Source organism: Nannobrachium achirus (genome assembly GCF_963921795.1).
Source record: "Nannobrachium achirus genome assembly, chromosome: 14".
Lineage (NCBI taxonomy): Eukaryota > Metazoa > Chordata > Actinopteri > Myctophiformes > Myctophidae > Nannobrachium > Nannobrachium achirus.
This window is the reverse complement of record NC_137821.1, coordinates 31,690,501-31,711,607: the sequence shown is the minus strand read 5'-3', so window position 1 is coordinate 31,711,607 and position 21,107 is coordinate 31,690,501. Positions and strand designations below refer to the sequence as shown.

Below are 21,107 nucleotides of genomic sequence, written 5' to 3'. Positions count from 1 at the left end.
CTGAGATGAGTGTTGGAAACTGTACTTAGTTACTTTACACAACTGGTCTAGGCGTGCACAAGCGGCTTCTGCCCGACAGTGACGATATAGAGGCCGACGGAGGAGGATTAATGAGTGAGGGGATGTTTACGGTTGCAAGAGTTTAGCTCGATCCATCATAGTGTTTTTGTATAAACGTCACTGGTCTTGATACAATATGCTGCATGCATGTGTGTCATTTCATTTTACCGTCCACGACCACAACAGCTGGCTTTCAGGTCATACTAAACACCTGTCAATCTGATGGTGTGTCTGACTGACACAGTACAGCTTCTGATAAGATTAATCCCCCATATGTAAAATATGACTAGGAAAACACTGAATGAAAAAAAGAAAATAAAAATGGCTAGCATTTGAATTGTGGTGTGTGCCATATATTTTCTGGCTTGGAATATTAGCACTTGCTGACAAAACGCTTATGCCCTTGTTGTACTTAGTTAATTGCGTCACACATGAAAAATAGCCTATTTATGTCTATGAAAATGTTTTGAATAATTAGGATTTTTTTTTTAAACAAATCTTCTCTTTTGGGGGTCCCTGGCACACAACATTTTCAGATGTGGGGTCCACGGTGTCCAAAAGCTCGTAGCTCTAGCTAGTTTCGATCTGCTACACCAGACCAGCCACGCAACCAAGTACAAATCAGCCCGTTAATGTCAACTGACTGGCTGCACCATGCAATGACACCCGAGTCCTCGAGACAAATTCCCTGTATATTTATCGTACTTTCCTTGGCGCGCTCGTGATTCCACTTGTGATTCTGTTATGTGCCGCGAGTTACACAAGAGGTAACTGATATTGTCCACTGCCCCACAGGGTCGGGGTGTTGGGCTGGTTAAGATTGGAAAGCGTTCCGTCTTGTGGGTACATATATCGTCCCCTGTACGCTACAAAGAGAGGCTGTGTCATCTCTCCTCTCTGACTCTCTCTCCCTGGCAGACAACCTATTTGAGACTTTGGTGATTAATTATTTACCCAGACAATGAAATGCCAAAGCCTCCTGACACACCGCCAGGAGAGAAAAGGTCACCACCATCCTCGCACACGCACGCACGCACTGCCTTAGACACACGGAATAGTGATGGATGACAATAACATCTTTATCAGTGATTCGGGGAGACACCGTTTTCATCCTGATGTACAAATGCCGTAGAGACCAAGGACAAAGCAAAGCCTGATGGATGGGCGGAAATCTTCAGGATATCTCCAGAGAGCCCTCTTAAAAAGAAAGAAGAAAAACAAAATGATTGCATTTAGGGTAGGGGTGCAACAGTTAATCAAACTAATTTTGATGGATTTAAAAATAGATTTTATTGCGACCATCAGGTCGCAGTTACTATCAAAACCTCCACCGGCTGGCTGTCAGTCCGTCATGTCACACTTTTGCCATACTCATATCTCCGCCACCGTTGCCCCTATCCACGTCAAACTTTGCACACACACTCACCACAACCTCCCGCCTCATTTTGGACACTGCTCCTACAGATTTTGCCCTAAAATCACACAAAGCGGTACACATTATCTCTAAAGTCATGTCATCAACGTGGATCTGTCCCATTTCCCATATTCCCTCCTGATATACCATATGCTACCATTGCATTCTAAAGTTTGTGTATGCGACCTGGTGGTCGCTTATCTCCCGATTAGGGAGTCTTACTGGTTGAAATAAATTTATTTTCTAAAATTGTCAGCTATTCTCACTAGTTTTGCACGACACCATTGTATGATGAAGTATATCAATTATTCAAAAAAATGTATTCGGAAACATAAACACAATTTAATATGTTTTAAAAAGGCACTTCTCGATTATTCAATTCTAATCAAAAGCGTAATCAATAGGATAACCGCTAAGAATATAATCCATAGTTGGAGCCCTGGATTGCATGTGAGGGAGGGGAACGTCTCGGTCAATAGCAGACAGTCACTCACTAAGTCCAAGTGTGTGCTGTGATGTTGATTAGGACAGGCCAGAGACTCCAGAGTGAATCATGAGAGGGGCTTTTGCAGTAACCTTTCCTCGATGAGGGGAGAGACCCAGGCAGGCATCATTGCGAAAATGTCACTGATCGAAAATGTCACCTACCTCGAGGCTGATGGCACATGGCCTGTTTTGAAAAGTCCCATCACTGTGAATTTGGGGGGGGATTTGTGCCTCGTCTTGCATCTTTCAGCCTTCGGGTGTGTTTGTGAGATAAAAAGTTTAAATGAATAATGCTTTTGTGTCCCCTCACAGCTCCTTTACACGGCTGGCCAAATGGGGTGCCGATGCTGCCGGATGATAAAAAGGTGAGAAGTGTGTGCGTGTGTGCGCGCGTGTGTGTGTGTGTGAGTGCGTGCGTACGTACGTACGTACATGTGTGCGTGCGTGCAACGTGCGTGTGTGTGAGATAATTGAATAGTTATTTAATTATCTCACACGCACAGGTGCATGGAAGGATATTTATTCACACATCAGTAAGACTGCTTTAAAACCACATGAAACCTTGTGCCCCTATTCTTAGGGACAAACAATCAACAAAAACGGGTGAGCTGAACGCAGTCACCGCAACACGTTTGGCTTGTAGATCAGCTATAGCTGATGGACAACCTTGGCGTGGTGAAGCCATTTTCGGCGAAGAGAAGGAAAAAAGGAGGGGCCTAGTATAGAAGCCTGGGGGACTCCAGTTAACGTACGGTATATATGGTTTAAGTCAGGGGTCTGCAACAGGGGGTCCGGGACTCCTAGGGGGTCCTCCAAAAATAGCAGATCTACAAGCTCATAACACCACGCGCTGCGAGGCGTTGTGAGCTTGTACATCGGCTAATTTCGGCAAAGAGGTTTGGTGTTGAGGGGAAAAAGGGCAGACTAAGTACAGAGTGAAAGGTCAAGTTTATTAAGTATTGATGGTTCAAGTGGTTAAATATCTGAATACACAAATTGACATGAATCCAAAATACACTGATGATTGTGCTGTCAAACGATGAAACTACAGTATACCAGTAAGACTCCCTAATCGGGAGATAAGCGACCGTTGGTCGCTTATCTCCACAAATAGGGCAAAAATTTGTTTTTCCAAAATCTTCCTGATGGTGGCGTTAGATGGGACAGATGCGTTTTGATTACATGACTGTAGAGATACTGTGCGATTTGCGTGATTTTAGGGCAAAATCTGTAGGAGCAGTGTCCAAAAATGTGTTTTAAGAAATCGGCCTGCAGGTGGCGCTAAATGGGACAGATCCATGTTGATGAGATGAGTGTAGACATACTGTGTACCGATTTGCGTGATTTTAGGGCAAAATCTGTAGGAGCAGTGTCCAAAAATGTGTTTGAAAAAATCTCACCTCATGGTGGCGCTAGAAGAGGGCCATGTGAGAAATGAGGGGTGGGGTCTCCGCGCCGCCTTGGCGGACGAATAGGTACCGGCCCCGGCTCTCCCTGACGCTCCTAGCCCGAGTTACGGCTTTTTATGGGAGCTGCAGTGGAGGGGGTCCTCCACTGGGGGCGTCACCACTTTTGCATCCGTTCTGGAGCACCAGGAGTCGGTGGTCCCCGGGAATTCCCCCGTGAGCAGCCCCGTTGGGGTGGTCATTTGGTCATTTTTGCACATTTGGGATGTGCTCCAGGGACCTGGGGGTCCCTGGAGCTCCGGGGGTCCTTGGAGGTTGTAGTTTGGCAGGTAAGGAGTGTGTGTGCACAATTTGGCATGGATCGGGGCAACGGTTGTGGAGATATGAGCAGGGCAAAAGTGTGACGTGTGACGTGTGTGACAGACTGACGGAAGGACGGACGGACGGACAGCCGGTGGAGGTTTGGATAGTATAGGAGTGCAAGTAACTGCGACCTACGGTCGCAATCATGGAATCTATGAAAAGGTTGTGGGGGTCCCTGCTTCATCTCTCTCTCAACTAAGGGGTCCTTGGCCTGAAAGCCTATGGTTTAAGTCGTTAATCACAAACCGCGACCTTCAATCGCCACTACAATTCCCTATGCCCCGGCATCTGTTCGTAGCAAACGAGACAGGATTCTCCCCTGCCACGCCGGGCCAAATATCTTCTCCCCCGCGTAACGATTTTTTGTCCTGTTTCATGCAGATAGTGAGAGGTCCATTTATAATGTGTCTGGACTCGGAGCGACCTCACTTGGGCTCTTTGTATAAACGGCGGGTCAATATGCCAATATCCATCACCCGCTGGCTACTGTAGTTGCTCTATAGGACTGTCCCCTTTGTTGGGAGCCAACAAAGCCTTGTCACTATCAATGTTCTTTTGAGGTATAGCGGGAGATCGAGTGAGAGTTTTATTTAAGTTCACATACCAGCCTTGTAATCTCTCCTCCTCAAGTAACGTGTCTCTCCCTCTCACACAACACACACACACGCGTGCGTGCACGCACACACACACACACACACACACACACACACACACACACACACACACACACACACACACACACACACACACACACACACACACACACACACACACACACACACACACACACACACTTTTCCTTCTCTTGTTGCCAAACAAGGCGTGTTTCTTGTTTTGTGTTTTGTTTTGCAAGTTCATGTCCTGGGATGACACAGAATTTCTCTTTTGGGTCTTGAGCAGAAAAGGTGCGCGCACACACACACACACACTCTGAACCCCTAATTGCTGCCGATGGGCAGGTTGGTGCCTAGCATGGTTTCCTCCGCCAGCGGTGAATGACTATATAAATGCACTATTTACCACATGATAATAATAATAGTTACCTACTTCCTCCCGCGAGGGAAATTCAGTATTTTCAGCCCAACCCAGCTGATTCGCTGCCCACAAGGAGCGCGTGAGCAATTAGGGGTTAAGAGTCTTGCTCAGGGACACACATTGATATTGCTACCCTGGCCTGGAATCGAACCTGGGACAACCGGGGGCTTTGGTTCCCCAGGCAGGCTCCCTAACCATTCAGCTATGACACCCCCAATGTGCACCCTCTTAGCACATTTCCTTCCTCTTTCCTTAGTGTCACACATCACATTCCTCCCTCCTTCATTGACTGGCTGGGGAGGGGTGTCACATTTCTGGGCTTAGCGGTGCGTGGGGATTGGCAGGGAGGGTCAGGGTGGGTTACTAGGTCAACTCCCACTTACACCAACATGTACCGGTACAGTAGGTCTCCCAAAGCCAGTGGTGGAAAAAGTATTCACATTTCTTACTTAAGTAAAAGTATCAATACTGTGATGTAGAAATACTCTTTGTAATTGAGTAAAATCATGAAAGTGTTGGCATCAAAAAGTACTTTAAGTACCAAAAGTAAAAGTACAAAATGTTTGAAAATAGCAGTTCTACAAGCTCACAATGCCGTTGTGAGCTTGTAGATCGGCTATTTTCAAATAGCCTAGGTATAAAATAGTGCTAAAGTGGTTCATGTATGTTTTATAATATTTTAATTTATACCTGCAAAGTAACTAGTAACTAAAGTTTTCAAATAAATGTAGTGGACTAAAAGTAAAAAGTATTGGAAATTGGAAATACTCAAGTAAAGTACAGATACCTCAAAATTGTACTTAAGTACAGTACGTAAGTACATGTACTTAGTTACTTTACACCACTGTCCAAAGCCTCCATCAGGCGGGCGTCCATTTGCAAACAAACAAAACAGACGGGAGAGACATTTTCTCAACCACGAAGCCCTATATCATTCTTTGTATGACAAAGTTATGAGGACAGCCATGATTCTACAAGCTCATAATGTATCACAACGCAACATGGTGTGTGCTTGTAGATCTTCTATTTTTCTGTTTGGAATAGTTTGAAATAAAATAAAAAATTGCCTAAAATATGTGGTTACCATGATTTTTGTGTTACATTTTGTAATTGTGATAGTATCAAACATAGATATCAAACTTATCAGACAATCAGCATTTCCCAAAAGTAAATGTATGGCCTTAATTATTTTATACTTAAGCTATTGAAAAATAGCAGATATACAAGCTCACAGCGCGGCACTCGCAGCACGGCACTCGGTGCTGCACTGTGAGCTTGTATATCTGCTATTTTTCAATAGTTAAAGCATAAAATAATGATACACAATAATGTGTACCCGTTCTATTAACGCAGTAGCAGTGGTGTAAAGTAACTAAGTACATTTACTCAAGTACAGTATACTTAAGTACACTTTTGAGGGATTTTTACTTTACTGGAGTGTTTCCAATTTTCAATACTTTTACTTCTACTCCACTACATCTCAGAGGCAAATATTATACCTTCACTCCACTACAATTATTTGAAAACTTTAGTTACTAGTTACTTTGTAGATTTTGATTATTATTACAAAACAGGCATTAACTTCAGTCAGCCCTATACCTTTCGGCCACTACGTTTTGCTACTTTAATTACGTTTTGATACCAATACTTTTGTATTTTTACTCAAGTACATTTTGAATTACGGCCCTTTACTTATAAAAAGTATTTCTATATTGCAGTATTAATACTCTTATTTGAGTACTTTTTTCCACCGCTGCTTAGCAGCATGACATTGCTTCATGGAAAACTTCAAAAACAAAGTGGGCGTGGCGTGCAGAACAGGAGCTAATTCCGTGTGTGAGATCATTATGCTAATCAAAACAAACACACCAGACGTTCTAACTTTGTTTGGAAAACGGACTGCGATTATCATCATTCCAGTTCTTGGAACGGAAAGAAATTGGATACGAGTAGTGGTGTTGGGCGGCAGCTCAGGAGGAAGGCTGCATTCACACTAGAGAGTGATATGTCCTTTGAGAATGAGGGGGGGAGGGTGTCGTCCAATTCACCCTTTGTTAGCCTTCTGGTTGGTTCCTGACTGACCAATCAGCAGGCTCTATCTGCCTTGTCCCGCCCTGGTTCCACCTTTTTTATGTTGAATTTGCTAAAACATATTCTTTTGGAGAAATAAAAACATTTAAAAACATGCTGAGTCACTATACTGCCACTGAGCAGCTCCATTTTACTGAAACCAAGTTGGAAATTAGAATTGAACACCCAGAATAACAATATGAAGAAACTGAATTAAAATGGTAGTGGATGGAGTGTCCCACCGAGTGTCCCACCAAGACACAGCAACCAATGGGTGTGAAGAGGGGTGGGACAACGGGCGGGACTTGACAAAGGGTGAATTCATTCTCTATGGAAGTCCCATGGTTTCATGCTTCTTCCAAGCCTCTTGGCTTGAATCAAGCCAAGAGGCTTCGAAGAGGCTTGGAAGATGCATGAAACCATGTGACTTCCATAGAGAATTAATTGGACGACACCCTCCCCCCCTCATTCTCAAAGGACAGGAGAGGGCAGGTGACTTTACTGTTTGTAGGAAGCCATAGAGTGGCCGTTTGGGAACCAGAAGGTTGACGGTTCGATCCCCTGGCTCCTCCTGGCTTAGTGTTGATTCAAAGTGTCCTGAGCAAAGCGCTGAGCCTTAACTACTCCCAGGGGTGTCGTACCAAATTCTGGGCCCTGGGTACTTTAACTATTGAAAAAAAGCAGATATACAAGCTCACAGGGTGGCACTGAGTGCCACGCTGCGAGCTTGTAGATCTGCTATTTGACATAGAAAAATATGTTTCTATGTCAGTGGTGCTCAAACCTTTTCATGTGAAGGACCCCCAAAATGATATGTATTTGGCCACGGACCCCCATCTCAAAATATTTAGTTCCAAGGACGCCCCCAGAAGCAAAATGTTATAGTTACAAATGTTCGCTATAAAAATACATATATTCAAGGATTTGCACACATTTTCACGACTTTTCAAAAATGTAGATCTGCTATTTTTCAATAGCTAAAGTATAAAATAATTCCAGGCTCCTCCACCTTGTGCCCTAGTAAACCTAGTAAATCAGCCCCCCCCCTTGTGACAGGATGCGTTAAAATGCAGAGGACAAGTTCCACATGTGTGCAAATGTACTCTCAATTCACCCCCAAAATGAAAAATGATTCTATCAATTACACACCCCATCGAGACTTGAATTAACACCCAAGGGGCCAAACTCGTTCAGTAACGAGATAAGGCCACTAGAGGTCGCTCTGCCAAAAGGAGTTGTCTCGTTCCTCAACGAGACAACCTCAACGAGACAACAAAGGGTTAAGTGTGCAGCGTGTTGCGCGCATGCTGTGTGCCCTGTGAAAGACCCTGGTCCATATGTCATAATGTGACGTTCACAGAAACAAAATGGCGCGTCTAGGCTGCATTGATTTCTATTCTATGCTGAAACATAAAAAGGGCTGGTAGCACTTTATAATAACTATACACTATAAAGCATTAGTTAAGCATTAGTAACTAATGAATTCATCATGAACTCATCATGAGTTCATAGTTTATTAATCATGAATTCATCATTAGTAAGGCATTATTTATACATTAACTGAACATTAGTAAACACAGTAGTTAAGCATTAGTAACTATTGAATTCATCATGAGTTCATACTTTATTAATCATGAATGTGTCATTAGTAAGGCATTATTTATACATTTACTGTACATTATATAACCCAGGTTCCAAATAAGGGTCAATTATATGGTGATAAAAAGTCAAATAAATGACTACCGGGTTAATTCATTGCATCATATGATTTTGCTTAAAAACAACATTAAATAGTTGGTTCATCTACAGTAATAAATATGCTTAAAAAGGTTGAAAACTCATGCTGTATTGCGTAAAATGTGCCAAAAACATTTTATATGTGAGGTTAAAAAATCGGGCTTTGAACAAATCCCTTTAAGTCCACTCCACTATAAAAGGAGCACTGCCCCTTTAAGAGTCTCTTCCTGATACAGACAGAGTGTATGATCAACAGAACAGTGAGTGAACAGAGAGAAAAAACGTCAGACAAAAGACAGTTTTGAGCATTTATTTTCGAGAGTTTAAGTGTTATTTTTGTACAATATGAGTGTTTAAAGGCCTAGCCAAGTTAGCAGGAGTTTGAGCCAACAGAATCCAGTGCTTCAGTCAGCAAAAACGAACTTTGTGGCTAACAGCTAAGCTAACTGGCTGCTGCTCATCAACAAGCCTGACCAGCAGCTGAAGAAAGACAGGAGAGATAGTTTTGAACTGAGTGGGTTCCTCTCCATGTGAGGCAACACACAGACATCGGATGGCAAGCTATAGACCCAGGAACTGAATCTACAGAAAACATCTATTGGACCAACTGCACGGTTTGACCAAGTGACTTGAACAGAGCTCTGACTGACTATTTTTTGGAACTGAGATTTGACTTTGAACAGAACTCTGACTAACTAATATTTTTGAACTGAGACTTTGGACCGAGCAACTGAACTGTTTTGATCATCCACTGAGTTAACTGAACACAGATCTAAGGAAGAGGAAAAGACAGTGACATTTCATTTGGAAGTTAGATATTGACAATATTGCACTGTTTTGTTACTAAAATTGATATTGCACTATTTTTGATAATTGATTGTTTTTGATATTTTATTTTATTATTTTCTGTAAAGGTTGAACTTAAAGGTCATATTAAGGTTAAAGGGGAGTTTAAAGGTACTTGCCTGCACTTTTTATTTTGAAAGCATACTTAACCTGCTGAAAATAGCTCAAATAAATAGGTCTTACCTGTTTAAATAGGCTGGAAATATAATAAAGATTGACCGGTCCTAAATAGAAAACTATCTTTAGTTTGAATTAACTGGATTAAATATTTAGTTGGTAAACTAAATAGAAAAACTGACCTAAGAACCTGCTCTAAAAAAGAAAGGTGTTGAATGGTTTTTGAGAATTTTGTCTACCTACCTCCATCATTGTAAATAGTTTATTGTATGCATACTATTTTTGCTTCATTATTTCATTCAGTAAACTTGACGTCTTTATTATTCACATTTAAGCTCTTGTCTCTGGTCTATTCTTTTAGTCACCTCCTCACGAACCTAGAAATACGGTCATTTTCTACATCACTGCTTCTATCTCATTTATAAATGCTTTATAAGGCATGAATAGTCCTCACTTTAGATGGGCTCACGGAACATACTTAACTAACGAGTAGTAACTACCTTAATAAATCATTAATTGATGATGAATTCATGATTAATAAAGTATGAACTCATGATGAATTCAGCAGTTACTAATGCTTAACTACTGTGTTTACTACTGTGTTTACTAATGTACAGTAAATGTATAAATAATGCCTTACTAATGATGAATTCATGATTAATAAAGTATGAACTCATAATGAATTCAGTAGTTACTAATGCTTAACTACAGTGTTTACTAATGTTCAGTTAATGTATAAATGATGCCTTACTAATGATGAAATCATGATTAATAAACTATGAACTCATGATGAATTCATGATTAATTCATTAGTTACTAATGCTTAACTAATGCTTTATAGTGTATAGTTATTATAAAGTGCTACCAAAGGGCTTTATCTCTGAATAAGGTGCAAAGAACGCCAGGGAAGCAGAGATCTGATTGTTTTCACGGCGACACTTTACCGCGATGGTCGGCCCCGGTTTGGATTTTAGTTTCGCGAGCGTTTGTAAACAAATGGATTATCTTCCTCAATCGTCAGTGGACACTCACGTGCACACGCACAAAGCTTCCGAGGCTCTTCAAAATTAAAGCGTAAGTGAACGGCGGCACCAGCAACAGCTAGAAATGTTAGAAACCTTGGCTTCCCATTTGTTAATGTATATAGTTTAGTTTTTGTCGCATTCCTAAACCAATAATGTGTTGATAATAATAAAGACCCTCATGTATCCGGCAGGAGACACAAAGGAGACTCTTTGTTTCTCCTACCGGATACGCAAGGGTATTTTTTATTATCATCAAATTATTGGCTTTGGAATACGACATAAAACTAAAAAATATCCATCAATTCAAGGCTTCACGGGGGGGGGGGGGGGGGGGGGGGGGGTAATAGGAAATAAATCAGGGTGAACCGCTCCTTTAAATACCCCAACACAACAGCATCTGAAAGGCGACCCAATAGATATCATTACCATTCCTGTCCAAAATAAAAAATAAGTTGCTTCAAGACAACTTATCACTGCTTTAAACTTTTTCCTTCATGCCTTAAAAATGAATGAATGCTTTGTGCAGAAACCCCCATTCACTTATCGAAACAACGTAACATAAATGGAACACTCCACACTGTTCATCCTAAGCGTAATGGTACTGTTGGCATAAAATCCATAGGCATGGCTATCTGCTGCATTCTACATGAGCATGGATCTGATGGCCTGGCTCTCTGCGGTTGGAGGATGTAGGGGTTGGTATTGGGATCACATCCTGGGGGCGTGGCGGTGAGGCATCCCCTAATCGTTGCCTCTGTCACCATGCTAATGGCTTCAATTACCAACAAATGGAATGGTTTTAAGTTGAATAAAACACTTGCTGCATAATAATGTATTGGCTACGGCTGCGAACACGCAAATTGACAAGGCCATGGCGTTGTTTTGTCGTGTTAATAGGACTGGGTATCGTAATTGCTGGACTATAAGCCGCACCTGAATATAAGCCGCACCGGCTAAATTTAGAACAAAAAACAAATGTTTACATATATAAGCCGCACCGGACTATAAGCCGCAGGTGTCCTTCCTGCTTCCCGCTAGAGCGCCCCTGGTGGCCGTTAGCTGTACAAATCTATTATAAATCCTTGTCAAAGACCATTGTAAAACGAACAAACTGGCCGTTAGCTGTAAAAATCTTTATATAAGCCGCACGGTTGTATAAGCCGCAGGGTTCAAAACATGGGAAAAAAGCCGCGGCTTATAGTCTGGCAATTACGGTAATCGATATTATATTGATATTGTGACACGAGACTTGAATGATATCTCTGGCATTTTCAGTGATGGGCAGTAGCGAGCTACAAGTAGCGGCGCTACATAGCTTAACTACATTTCTCAGTAGCGTCACGGTAGCGCAGCTCCTTTTGAACCAGCGTAGCTGTAGCGTAGCGGAGCTATTTTTAGACTCCAGTAGTGACGTAGCGTGCAACAAACGCTACACGTTACTATCCCGGCGAAATTTGACTGCTAAATAACGTTTGTGAGGAAAATAATTCCCAACAGATCCCCAAACATGTTGTTCTGCACAGCGCTGCATGCTTTCACTTCACTGTGTTGAGTACGACAGCGACTGACACTTCAGCCCGCATCTAGAGGGATGTATGGCTCTTTGAAGTGAGACCGAGCCAACGATCTGTCTCACTATATGCGCTCTCTACTACGCACTCTCTACTGCGCGAACCGGATCCCATCGTTCACTTCAAAGAGCCGTTCAAAAGATTCAATTCGTTCGCGAACGTCCCACCTCTGCATGCCCGCACCATGTTCAGGGAACGTGTGAGAAGTGAGACTGAGAACAACTGACATACAAGCTCACATCGCGTTGCAAATGCCAACATTGTGAGCTTGTAGATCTCCGGGGGCGGAGCATAAATCAGGCTTCAGCCAGAGATGGACAGTACTCGAAGTACTTGAGTAAGAGTACAGAGTACTCCTGGTCACACTCCAATCCACAGTAAACTCAGTCAAAATGTTACAAGTAAGAGTAAAAAAAGTACTTGCTTTTAAATAAACGTATGTATTCAAGAGTGCATACCGGTACATGCTTTTAAAAATAAGCTACTTGAAGTACAAATAAAAGTAAAAGTACTCAAGTACATTTCCACCGCTGGCTGCAGCTAATCAACTGTTTCGACAAAACAGTGAGCACACAAGTCACTGCAGTGCACTCTTTTGTCCACGGCTAACTAATGACAGTGAAGTGGCAATTTAAGGACCTTTTAGACATTTTTAATACCTAAAGTGGGGTCTTCAACAGGGGGTCCGCGACCCCTAGGGGGTCCGCGGAGGTACTGCAGGGGGTCCGCGAAATTATTGCTTAAAAAAAAAAGATTTCAAAAAATGTTTTTGTTTTTTTACATTTATGTTAAAAAAATAATCATGATTCTATCCATTTTGAATAGCTTGAATACATGATTACTATGCAATTGACAGATTGTTGATATTATTGACATTGGTTCTCAGTTAATAAGTAGTATGTTTAGAAATGGTAGTGGTACGGCCCACCCTGCTCGCTGTAACTTGTACATATTTAAAATAAAAAATATGTCGTAGCCCCGACCCCCCCACCCTACGAGGTGGTAGGGTAGGGGGTCCCTGCTCCATCTTCCCATCAGTTTGGGGGTCCCCGGCCTGAAAACGTTGAAGACCCCTAAACAAATATAAATAAAAGACCAAAACTACATCAAAAGTTATCGTCAAATTGACTATAGTAAAAGAGGCACACATTGTGAAAATGGCAGATCTACAAGCTCCAAACGTGAGCTTGTAGATCTGCTATTTTCACAACATTTATCGGTGGAACAGAGTGAAACTAAATGTAATGCCTCAACTCCTAATTCCAATTGATTGTCAGGGTGGGGTCCCCAGTTCAAAAAGGATTTTTGGGGGGGTCACAGCCTGAAAAGGTACACATTTAATGTGTACGTAAAGTAAATTAAAAAAAGTAAATTAAAGGATGACACAAAAAGCCAGACATAAGGGCTTGTTTCCAGTTTTATAATAATCAACCGAACTGAGCATTTTTTGCCTGCCTATTTGTTTGGTGGAAAGTTGTACTTGATCATGAAGTTGATTAAAAAAAAAAAAAAAAGTAGCTTTGTAGTAGTTAGCTACTTTTTCCGTGTAGCTTGTAGCTTGCTTTGCTACATTTTCTGTGGGTAGCTTCGTTGTAGCTTAAGCTATATTTCATCAAGGGTAGCTTGTAGCTTAGCTTACTACATTTTCCAAGTAGCTTGCCCATCACTGGGCATTTTGGATATCATAAGGCATTACTGGCGATTATTTATCAAAAATCTCATTGCGGCAATACTTTCTGGAAGCAACCATAGACATGTGCACCCCCACCCTTCTCTTGCATATGCCTTTAGATTTTAACCACTTATTAACCACTTATATAACCATTATTTTATGCTTTAACTATTGAAAAATAGCATATGTATTAATAGCGTTTTGTCTTTTGTCTCAAGCTTTTTTCCTGTTTTTTCTTTTTTGTAAAACAGCACAGTGAGAAAGTGACTGATGCATAGGGCTGTCACAATATGACATTTTACATGACGATTAATTGTCACTCAAATAATTGGCGATTAACGATTTAATTGTGTTTTTGTCGATAATTACATTTCTGTTTGGCTTTTAGGCTTTGAAGTTGTATATGACACATAACCTAAATATACAAAGAAATTACTGACATATTTGACAACTTACTACTTAAAAAATTACTTTGATAGTGGAAATAGCCGATCTACAAGCTCACAACGCGTCGCGATGCAACGCGTTGTGAGCTTGTAGATCTGCTATTTCCACAATTTTTGACCTTTTTTTTATATGAACATTTTTCAACATGGAAACGATTATGACGATTATGAAAAATAATCACGATTATGTCAAAAAAAATCACGATTAGACGATTATGTAATAATTGTGACAGCCCTACTGATGCACTCACAGACTCACTGTTCTTCATTTTTATGTCTGGCTTCATAAAGCAAACCTGAAGCACCTAATAGAGCAGTGGGAGTGACGGCGAGGAGCAATTTCCTCAACTAAGTGCTGTGAAGGTGGTGACGGGAGAGGTGATAAAAGCAGAGAACACTTGACAGGGTTCATGTTTGTGCGATGTCTAGAAGGAGCAATTCAGGCCACTGTGATCTTTCTCTGCAATATTATAATGCATCATTTATGCTCCGGCGTATGACGTTGTCTCATGCCAAAAATAGCAGATCTACAAGGCAGTACAAGCTAACAACTTGCGACAGACGCCGTTGTAGGACAAAGTATAAATTGGTTTTAAAACGGTTTCGTCTTCGTTGCAAATCTTTGGTCTGAACAAGGATAGTAAAATGGGGGAGTATCAATAACTCTGTCAATGCAGCAAAATGTCACCTATTTCCCATAGGTACCTATGAGTCACTTGTGAGCAGGCGTACAGTCCAGGCAGATACAACTTTCACATTCAGTTGCGTATGAGAGATGAGTCAGGGTTTGACACTAACGGTTGCCCCATTGCCCGTGGCAAGTAAATAAAACAGAGTTTGGAGTTTGCTTTCAGGTTGCTCGACGTGCAAGTGCATTTTGAGTGGGGAAACAGCTGTCTTTTGTTCACTTTCACTATAAACACAACACAAGATGTCTGTGGAATTTTAAATAAGTCATATTGTATAGCTATTGATATATTCCATATCGCACAGCCCCGCAAGTAAGGTTAAAAAAAACAATATGACCTTTGGGCAATTAGAACATGACCTGTACTTGTAAGATCAGGAACAAGAGATGGGGAGAAGGACGACTTTACCGGAGAGGAAGAAAGACGAGAAAGGGCGAGAAGATGAAATAAGAATGAATGAGCGAGCGAGGAAGGGAAGGAAGGATGGCAGAAGCGGCCCGAGGGAAGACGCTTCGAATGAGTGAGAAGTGAACTGCAAGGGTAGTAGATTAACGAGCACAGACTACATTAGAAAGATGGTGCATCGTGCTTGTGTACAAGAGAGAGAGAGAGAGAGATAGGAGAGGGGAGAGAGGTGTGATATCGAGGGGGCACTGGATGGGGTTATGATTCTTGGAGGGGGGTCCCGTAGCAGACGGCAAAACAAGAGGGAAGTGCAGAGCACACACCATACGGCACTCAGTGGGAGACGTCTGACAGCCTGTTACACTGTCCACAAAATAGACTCTAGTCTAGTTGTGCGTGTGTGTATGTGTGTACACGTGTATAGCGATCTGTGGGAGGGGAGGGTGGGGGATCTATCAAAGGGAGGTTGTTTTACCAGGCCCACAGTTCTTTACCCAGCCAGCACGGTCAGGACCTGGACCAATCAGTGACGTCTCGATTGGGGCCAGATCACAGCCCATATGGGGATGATCTTGACGGTCATTACCAGGACGTCATATGGACTTTTTTGTTTGAAAGCAGGTGATATTCTAGGCCAGATAAATATCATAACTAGTTAGATATGTCCCAGAATATAACCTTATATGCTAATTACAAACAATAACAATAATCCTGTCAAACGAAAAAGTCCATATGACGTCCTGGTAATGACGTCAATATCATCCCCATATGGGCTGTGATCTGGCCCCAATCGAGACGTCACTGATTGGTCCAGGTCCTGACGTGCTTGCTGGTTAGCGTTCAGGTGAGTGTTCAGGTTATATTAGGGTATGGAGCTATTATGAGAGGTGAATTGATGAAGTTTACGCTTAAACTCTTAAAATAGCCGATCTATTTTCGCTGTGCCACGAAGTGATGAATGTATGAAGAAGTGTATAATAATATCATCAGAGAACCGGGCTCACGAAAGTAACCTTCGGGCTTACATGGTTATGGCTGGAATCTCTGTGTTAACTGTATTATTTATTGGGTTTTATGCCAGCAAAAGCACCTTACCTTTGCGATGTTATAGACAAAGATGTATTCATTTTTTTTAATTATTATTATTTTCATTTCTCCTTAAATAGGTGTACTTTGGCTATACTAGCAGTAGAGGGCAGCCTCATGCAAGAATTAATGTGAAATGGGCCGCTGCAGCTTCCATACATTCAGGGCGCAGAGTCGCATCAGAGCAATAGAACGACAGCTAGCAGCCAAGAAGTGAATTTGGACATTATTGATGTTTACGTGAGGTGGAGATTTCAAAGCAGGATTACAGGAGATGCTTATACTGTACACACCCGCACGACCCCTCATCAGTTTACAGACATCAAAACAAGGTACAAAAGAACAAGCCAAAGAACCTACTATTGGCAACGCGCCGCCGGGAAAAATGGGGCGAACGGGAACCTCCAAAGCGGTAAAAGAGTTAAAGAATGTGTTTCTACAGTATGTGTGTACATACAGTCATGTCACAGTTCAATTCCTCCTGTCTACCCAGTTGTCCATCTTCGGCTGAGCTATAGGAATAACTGAAAACACAAACTAATTCTGGTCACATTATAGAAGACGGCATGAATGAGTGTTCCCCACACTGCACTGCCACCACATTGATGGTCCCATGTACTACCGTGCACTGTGTAAAGTCACACCAATGTGATGTGAAGATTGCGAACATCCCTTCACCACACAGTCTGTTTTTTTTGTTTTTTTTCTGTGGTGTAACGATGGCATCTGGTGAGGCGTGGTGGTGACTGCACGACACGGTGGCCTTGTTGTGTGACAGCGTGTGTCATTGATTCACAGCAGTTTCAGAGGTACAAATCTGACACCTGGAGTCCATGCCTACCGGTACATCAGTCCTGTGCCGTGTTTTGTCTTTGGTGTAAGTAGTGTACTGTAGAGCAGGGGTTTTCAAAGTGGGTGACGGGGCACCCTGGGGTGCCGCGACGTCAGTCCAGGGGTGCCGTGAGATAATTTGATAATATTTGGAATTCATTTGGATACTTGAAAAAATATTTAGTATCATTTTAAACTAAAGTCAGTTCTAACCAAAATGGCTGTTATCTCAACGTTTTCCTCACAACATAATCACTAAAATATCGCCACTGTCGGGCAGAAACCTCGTATCTCCAAGTTTCAAATGTGTACGTCTTTTGGTAAAGCAAAGCCCTGCTTCATCATACAAGACTGTCGCACAAAACTAGTGAAAACAGCCGATCTACAATATGCTGTTTTCACTAGTTTAGTACATTTAGTACATTTTAAAGACGATAAATACAAAACGAACGGTTTTGGACATACAAGGTTTCCACCCGACAACGACGATATGCTATAAATATAAGGTGCTGGGAGTGAAAATTATAATGTAGGGGTGCCTCGGATTAAAACAATATTTATGGGGTGCCCCGAGACAAAAAAGTAAGTAAGCAAGTAAAAAAATAATCATTTGAACTGAGGACCCCCCCCCCCCCCCCCCCCCCCCACCCTGACAAGCACTTGGAATTGTAGGAGTTGAGGCATTATATTTAGTTTGACTCGGTTCCACAGATGAATATTGTGAAAATGGCAAATCTACAAGCTCACAAGAGTCACAGCGTTATACTGTATAGTTTGTTGAATACTTTTGTTGCAGTCCTTTTTCATTTAATTTCTTTTTTAGGTATATATTTAAAAGGTCTTAAAGTCCTTAAAGTGATCCCTGGCTAATAAGACAAATATGCCTTAATACATTATAATTGTCCTCTATAAAAACACCTTAAATATTTTATTTTATTCTAGAAATAGCTAATCTTTCACTCAATAGGGGATCTGCCCGTCGCAAGTTGATGATGTCATAAATGTCATGTGTGATCTATCCCTATGGAATTTATGACATGTGAAAATAAAAACAAACTTAATACTTCCTATGGTTAATATGAGCATCAAATCAATATTTAAAATGTGTTTTTTGCACATGCATGCCATAAATTCCATAGGGATAGATCACACATGACATTTATGACATCATCAACTTGCGACGGGCATTTCCCCTATTGTGTGAAAGATTAGCTATTTCTAGAATAAATAAAATATTTAAGGTGTTTTTAATTTTACATTGTATTTATAGAGGACAATTATAATGTATTAAGGCATATTTGTCGTATTAGCCAGGGATCCTTTTAAATTGTCAATTTACTTTAATCTGGGGCTTTCTTTTATGTGGACTAATGTGGCATGATCTCGAGGAATGTATTGCTAAGCCACTGTTCATAATTATATAGTGTAGGAAATGGATGAACTGAACATGTCGCCGGTGTGAAGATGATGTTATTGTCTGGGAATCTGGAAAGTTCTCGATTCCCTGTCACGGTGTCCTTGAGCATTGCCATCAGTGTGTGAATGTGTGTGAACAGCGACTTGCAGAGAATGTTAGAGAGGCAGGGGCTTAAATTTCTAAAATGGCCTTTATCGAAAATAGCAGACCTCCAAGCTCACAACGCGACACGCTGCGACACGTTGTGAGCTTGGAGGTCGGCTATTTTCGGTGCTTGATACCACACTGAACTAACCATAATCAAGTCAATACTGGAGATGTGGCAACAGTGGCATACAGCATGGATTTCTACACAGAGAGGGCAATTCTTTCTGCACAAGTTCAGGAGAGTTTGGCAATTATCAAGGCAATTATCTTGAATGCTGCCTTCAGGTATGGCATGGAAAGAGGGCATTTGTGCTTCTTTCACCATAGTAAAAACTGCATTCATGGTCTGGAGAGGGCACTTTTCACAGATGGGTAAAAGGGCAGGGGCTCAAGCCCTCTTTGATGTCAATGTGTGCACTTGCTTGTGTGTGAACGATGGTCAACCCAATGCATACATCGCAAAGTGCTTTGTGCCATATAAATGCAGACCACTTACCATTCATGTGTCTCTCTCTCTCTCTCTCTCTCCGTTTTGTCTCCCTGTCTGTTTCTCGCTCGCACCACCACGCAGCTACATCTATGACCCGACGGTGGCGGGCGACGGGAGGAAGAGCGACTCGGCGGGCAGCTCCCTCTACCAGCCGCACCACCTCTCGGGGGGAGGAGACACCCTGGGCCCCGACCCTCTCGGCGGCCACAACAAGCAGAAGCAGGGCTTCCACAACCTGGGCTACAGCAAGTCCAACGACGGCACCCTCAAGCTAGAGGCCGACAACAACCATGTCAACAGGCTGCACGGAGGCGGCGGGGGCGGAGGGCCCGAGCGGGAGCTGGCCAGGCAGGGGAGCGCGCCCTGCCCCGACCCCGGCCGCCTGTACATCATCCAGCCGGAGACCCCGGGGCCGCGATGGGCCACGCAGGACCGAGGCCCCAGCCAGGTGCCCGTCTACCCCAGCATGCAGGACTACTCCACCCCCTCCCCGTACGACCACACGGACAGCAGAAAGAGCCACTACGGGGACGGCGGGGGGCACCGGGCCACCACGGGCAACGGCTGGGACGCGTCCATCGGGGACCGCTGCGGGACGCGCAGCGAGAGCCTGTCGGCGGACGAGGGCGTCGGCGGGACGCCGGACCCGTGCGACACGGGCGACGAGGGGAGCGTGCGCTCGGTGGACATCCACACCAGCACCACCAGCGTGTCCTCCTCGGACGAGCGGGGGCCGCCCAAGACCCCGGACAATGGCACCATGACCCCGGACACTGGCACCATGGAGAGCGGGATCTGCGTGATGAAGAGCGAGGAGGAGGAGGAGTGCGACGACGCGGAGAGCGTCACAGACTCCATGGTGGCGGAGGCTCTCGCCGCTCTGGAGGCGGCCACCGCCGGGGAGGACGACTACGAGTGTGACTGAGCAGTGGTTCTCAAACTTTCAAATGTCAAGGTCTCCCCTTAACTCTGGCAATGCACAAACGGAACCAAATGGACCCTGACGGGTCCATTTGGTTCCGTTTGAGCACTGCCAGAGTTACGGACTTGTAAGGGTCTTGTAATGGTCAATTCTGAACCCCCTAAAGGAACCCAGAATCCACTTTGAGAACCACTGATCCAGAGGACTCCACATCGACCGTCACAGACTCGTGAACACTTCCAGAGTGGTGACTCGGAGCGTAGCCTGCAAAACAGGCCACAAACACTGCCACAAAAAATAAATCTAGATTTTTATACAAGAACACGGCACGATAGATGAATGAAGATGAATAGAAATGAAGGAAAACCGGTTTACAAAATACTTCTCTCTCTCTTCCCGAAAACATTTTCCAAAATTGATTATTGTTGTTGCATAATTGCAAGTCACTCAGACATTACCGTGTCCATTTTGCTAAGGAAAGGACGGCACAGTCAACAACAACCACAACATTTGTATAAAAGCTACAAATGAAGAGAGGATCTGGTTTCACAGACTGTGAATACTGCCAGCAGCCAGCCATACAAAGCCTCTTTCATTTTATTTTGTGGTTCTTTTTTTTTAAAGCCCGTTTGAATCTAGCTTGCTACACACTCCTCGGACCCAGAAACTCCACAGTACTTCAAACGTCTGCCATCTTTGCCATACGACTACTGCTCTATATCATATAGATAGTAGAGAGCGAGTAGTAATACACTACAGAGGCAGCACGACTAGCATGTGCCCTACCCCTACGCCCCGGCTCATATTCAAGAGAGACAATATTTTCACAGTGGAGACACGGTGCTTGCCATATAGCCTTTTGATTCTTCAGG

The 21,107-nt window shown here is 43.0% G+C and overlaps 1 protein-coding gene across 1 annotated transcript in view; it reads left to right on the top strand.

Annotated features, from left to right (window-relative positions):
• LOC308298292 (uncharacterized protein) overlaps window positions 1-20,281 on the top strand; it is a 40,379-nt gene extending 20,098 nt beyond the window's left edge. The window contains exons 2-3 of the mRNA XM_080741860.1: window positions 2,273-2,325; window positions 19,395-20,281. Of these exons, the coding sequence (XP_080597986.1) occupies window positions 2,294-2,325; window positions 19,395-20,238 (876 nt within the window). The 5' untranslated portion in view covers window positions 2,273-2,293 and the 3' untranslated portion in view covers window positions 20,239-20,281. The remainder of the gene's footprint in view (window positions 1-2,272; window positions 2,326-19,394) is intronic.
• The last annotated feature ends 826 nt before the right edge of the window (window positions 20,282-21,107 follow it).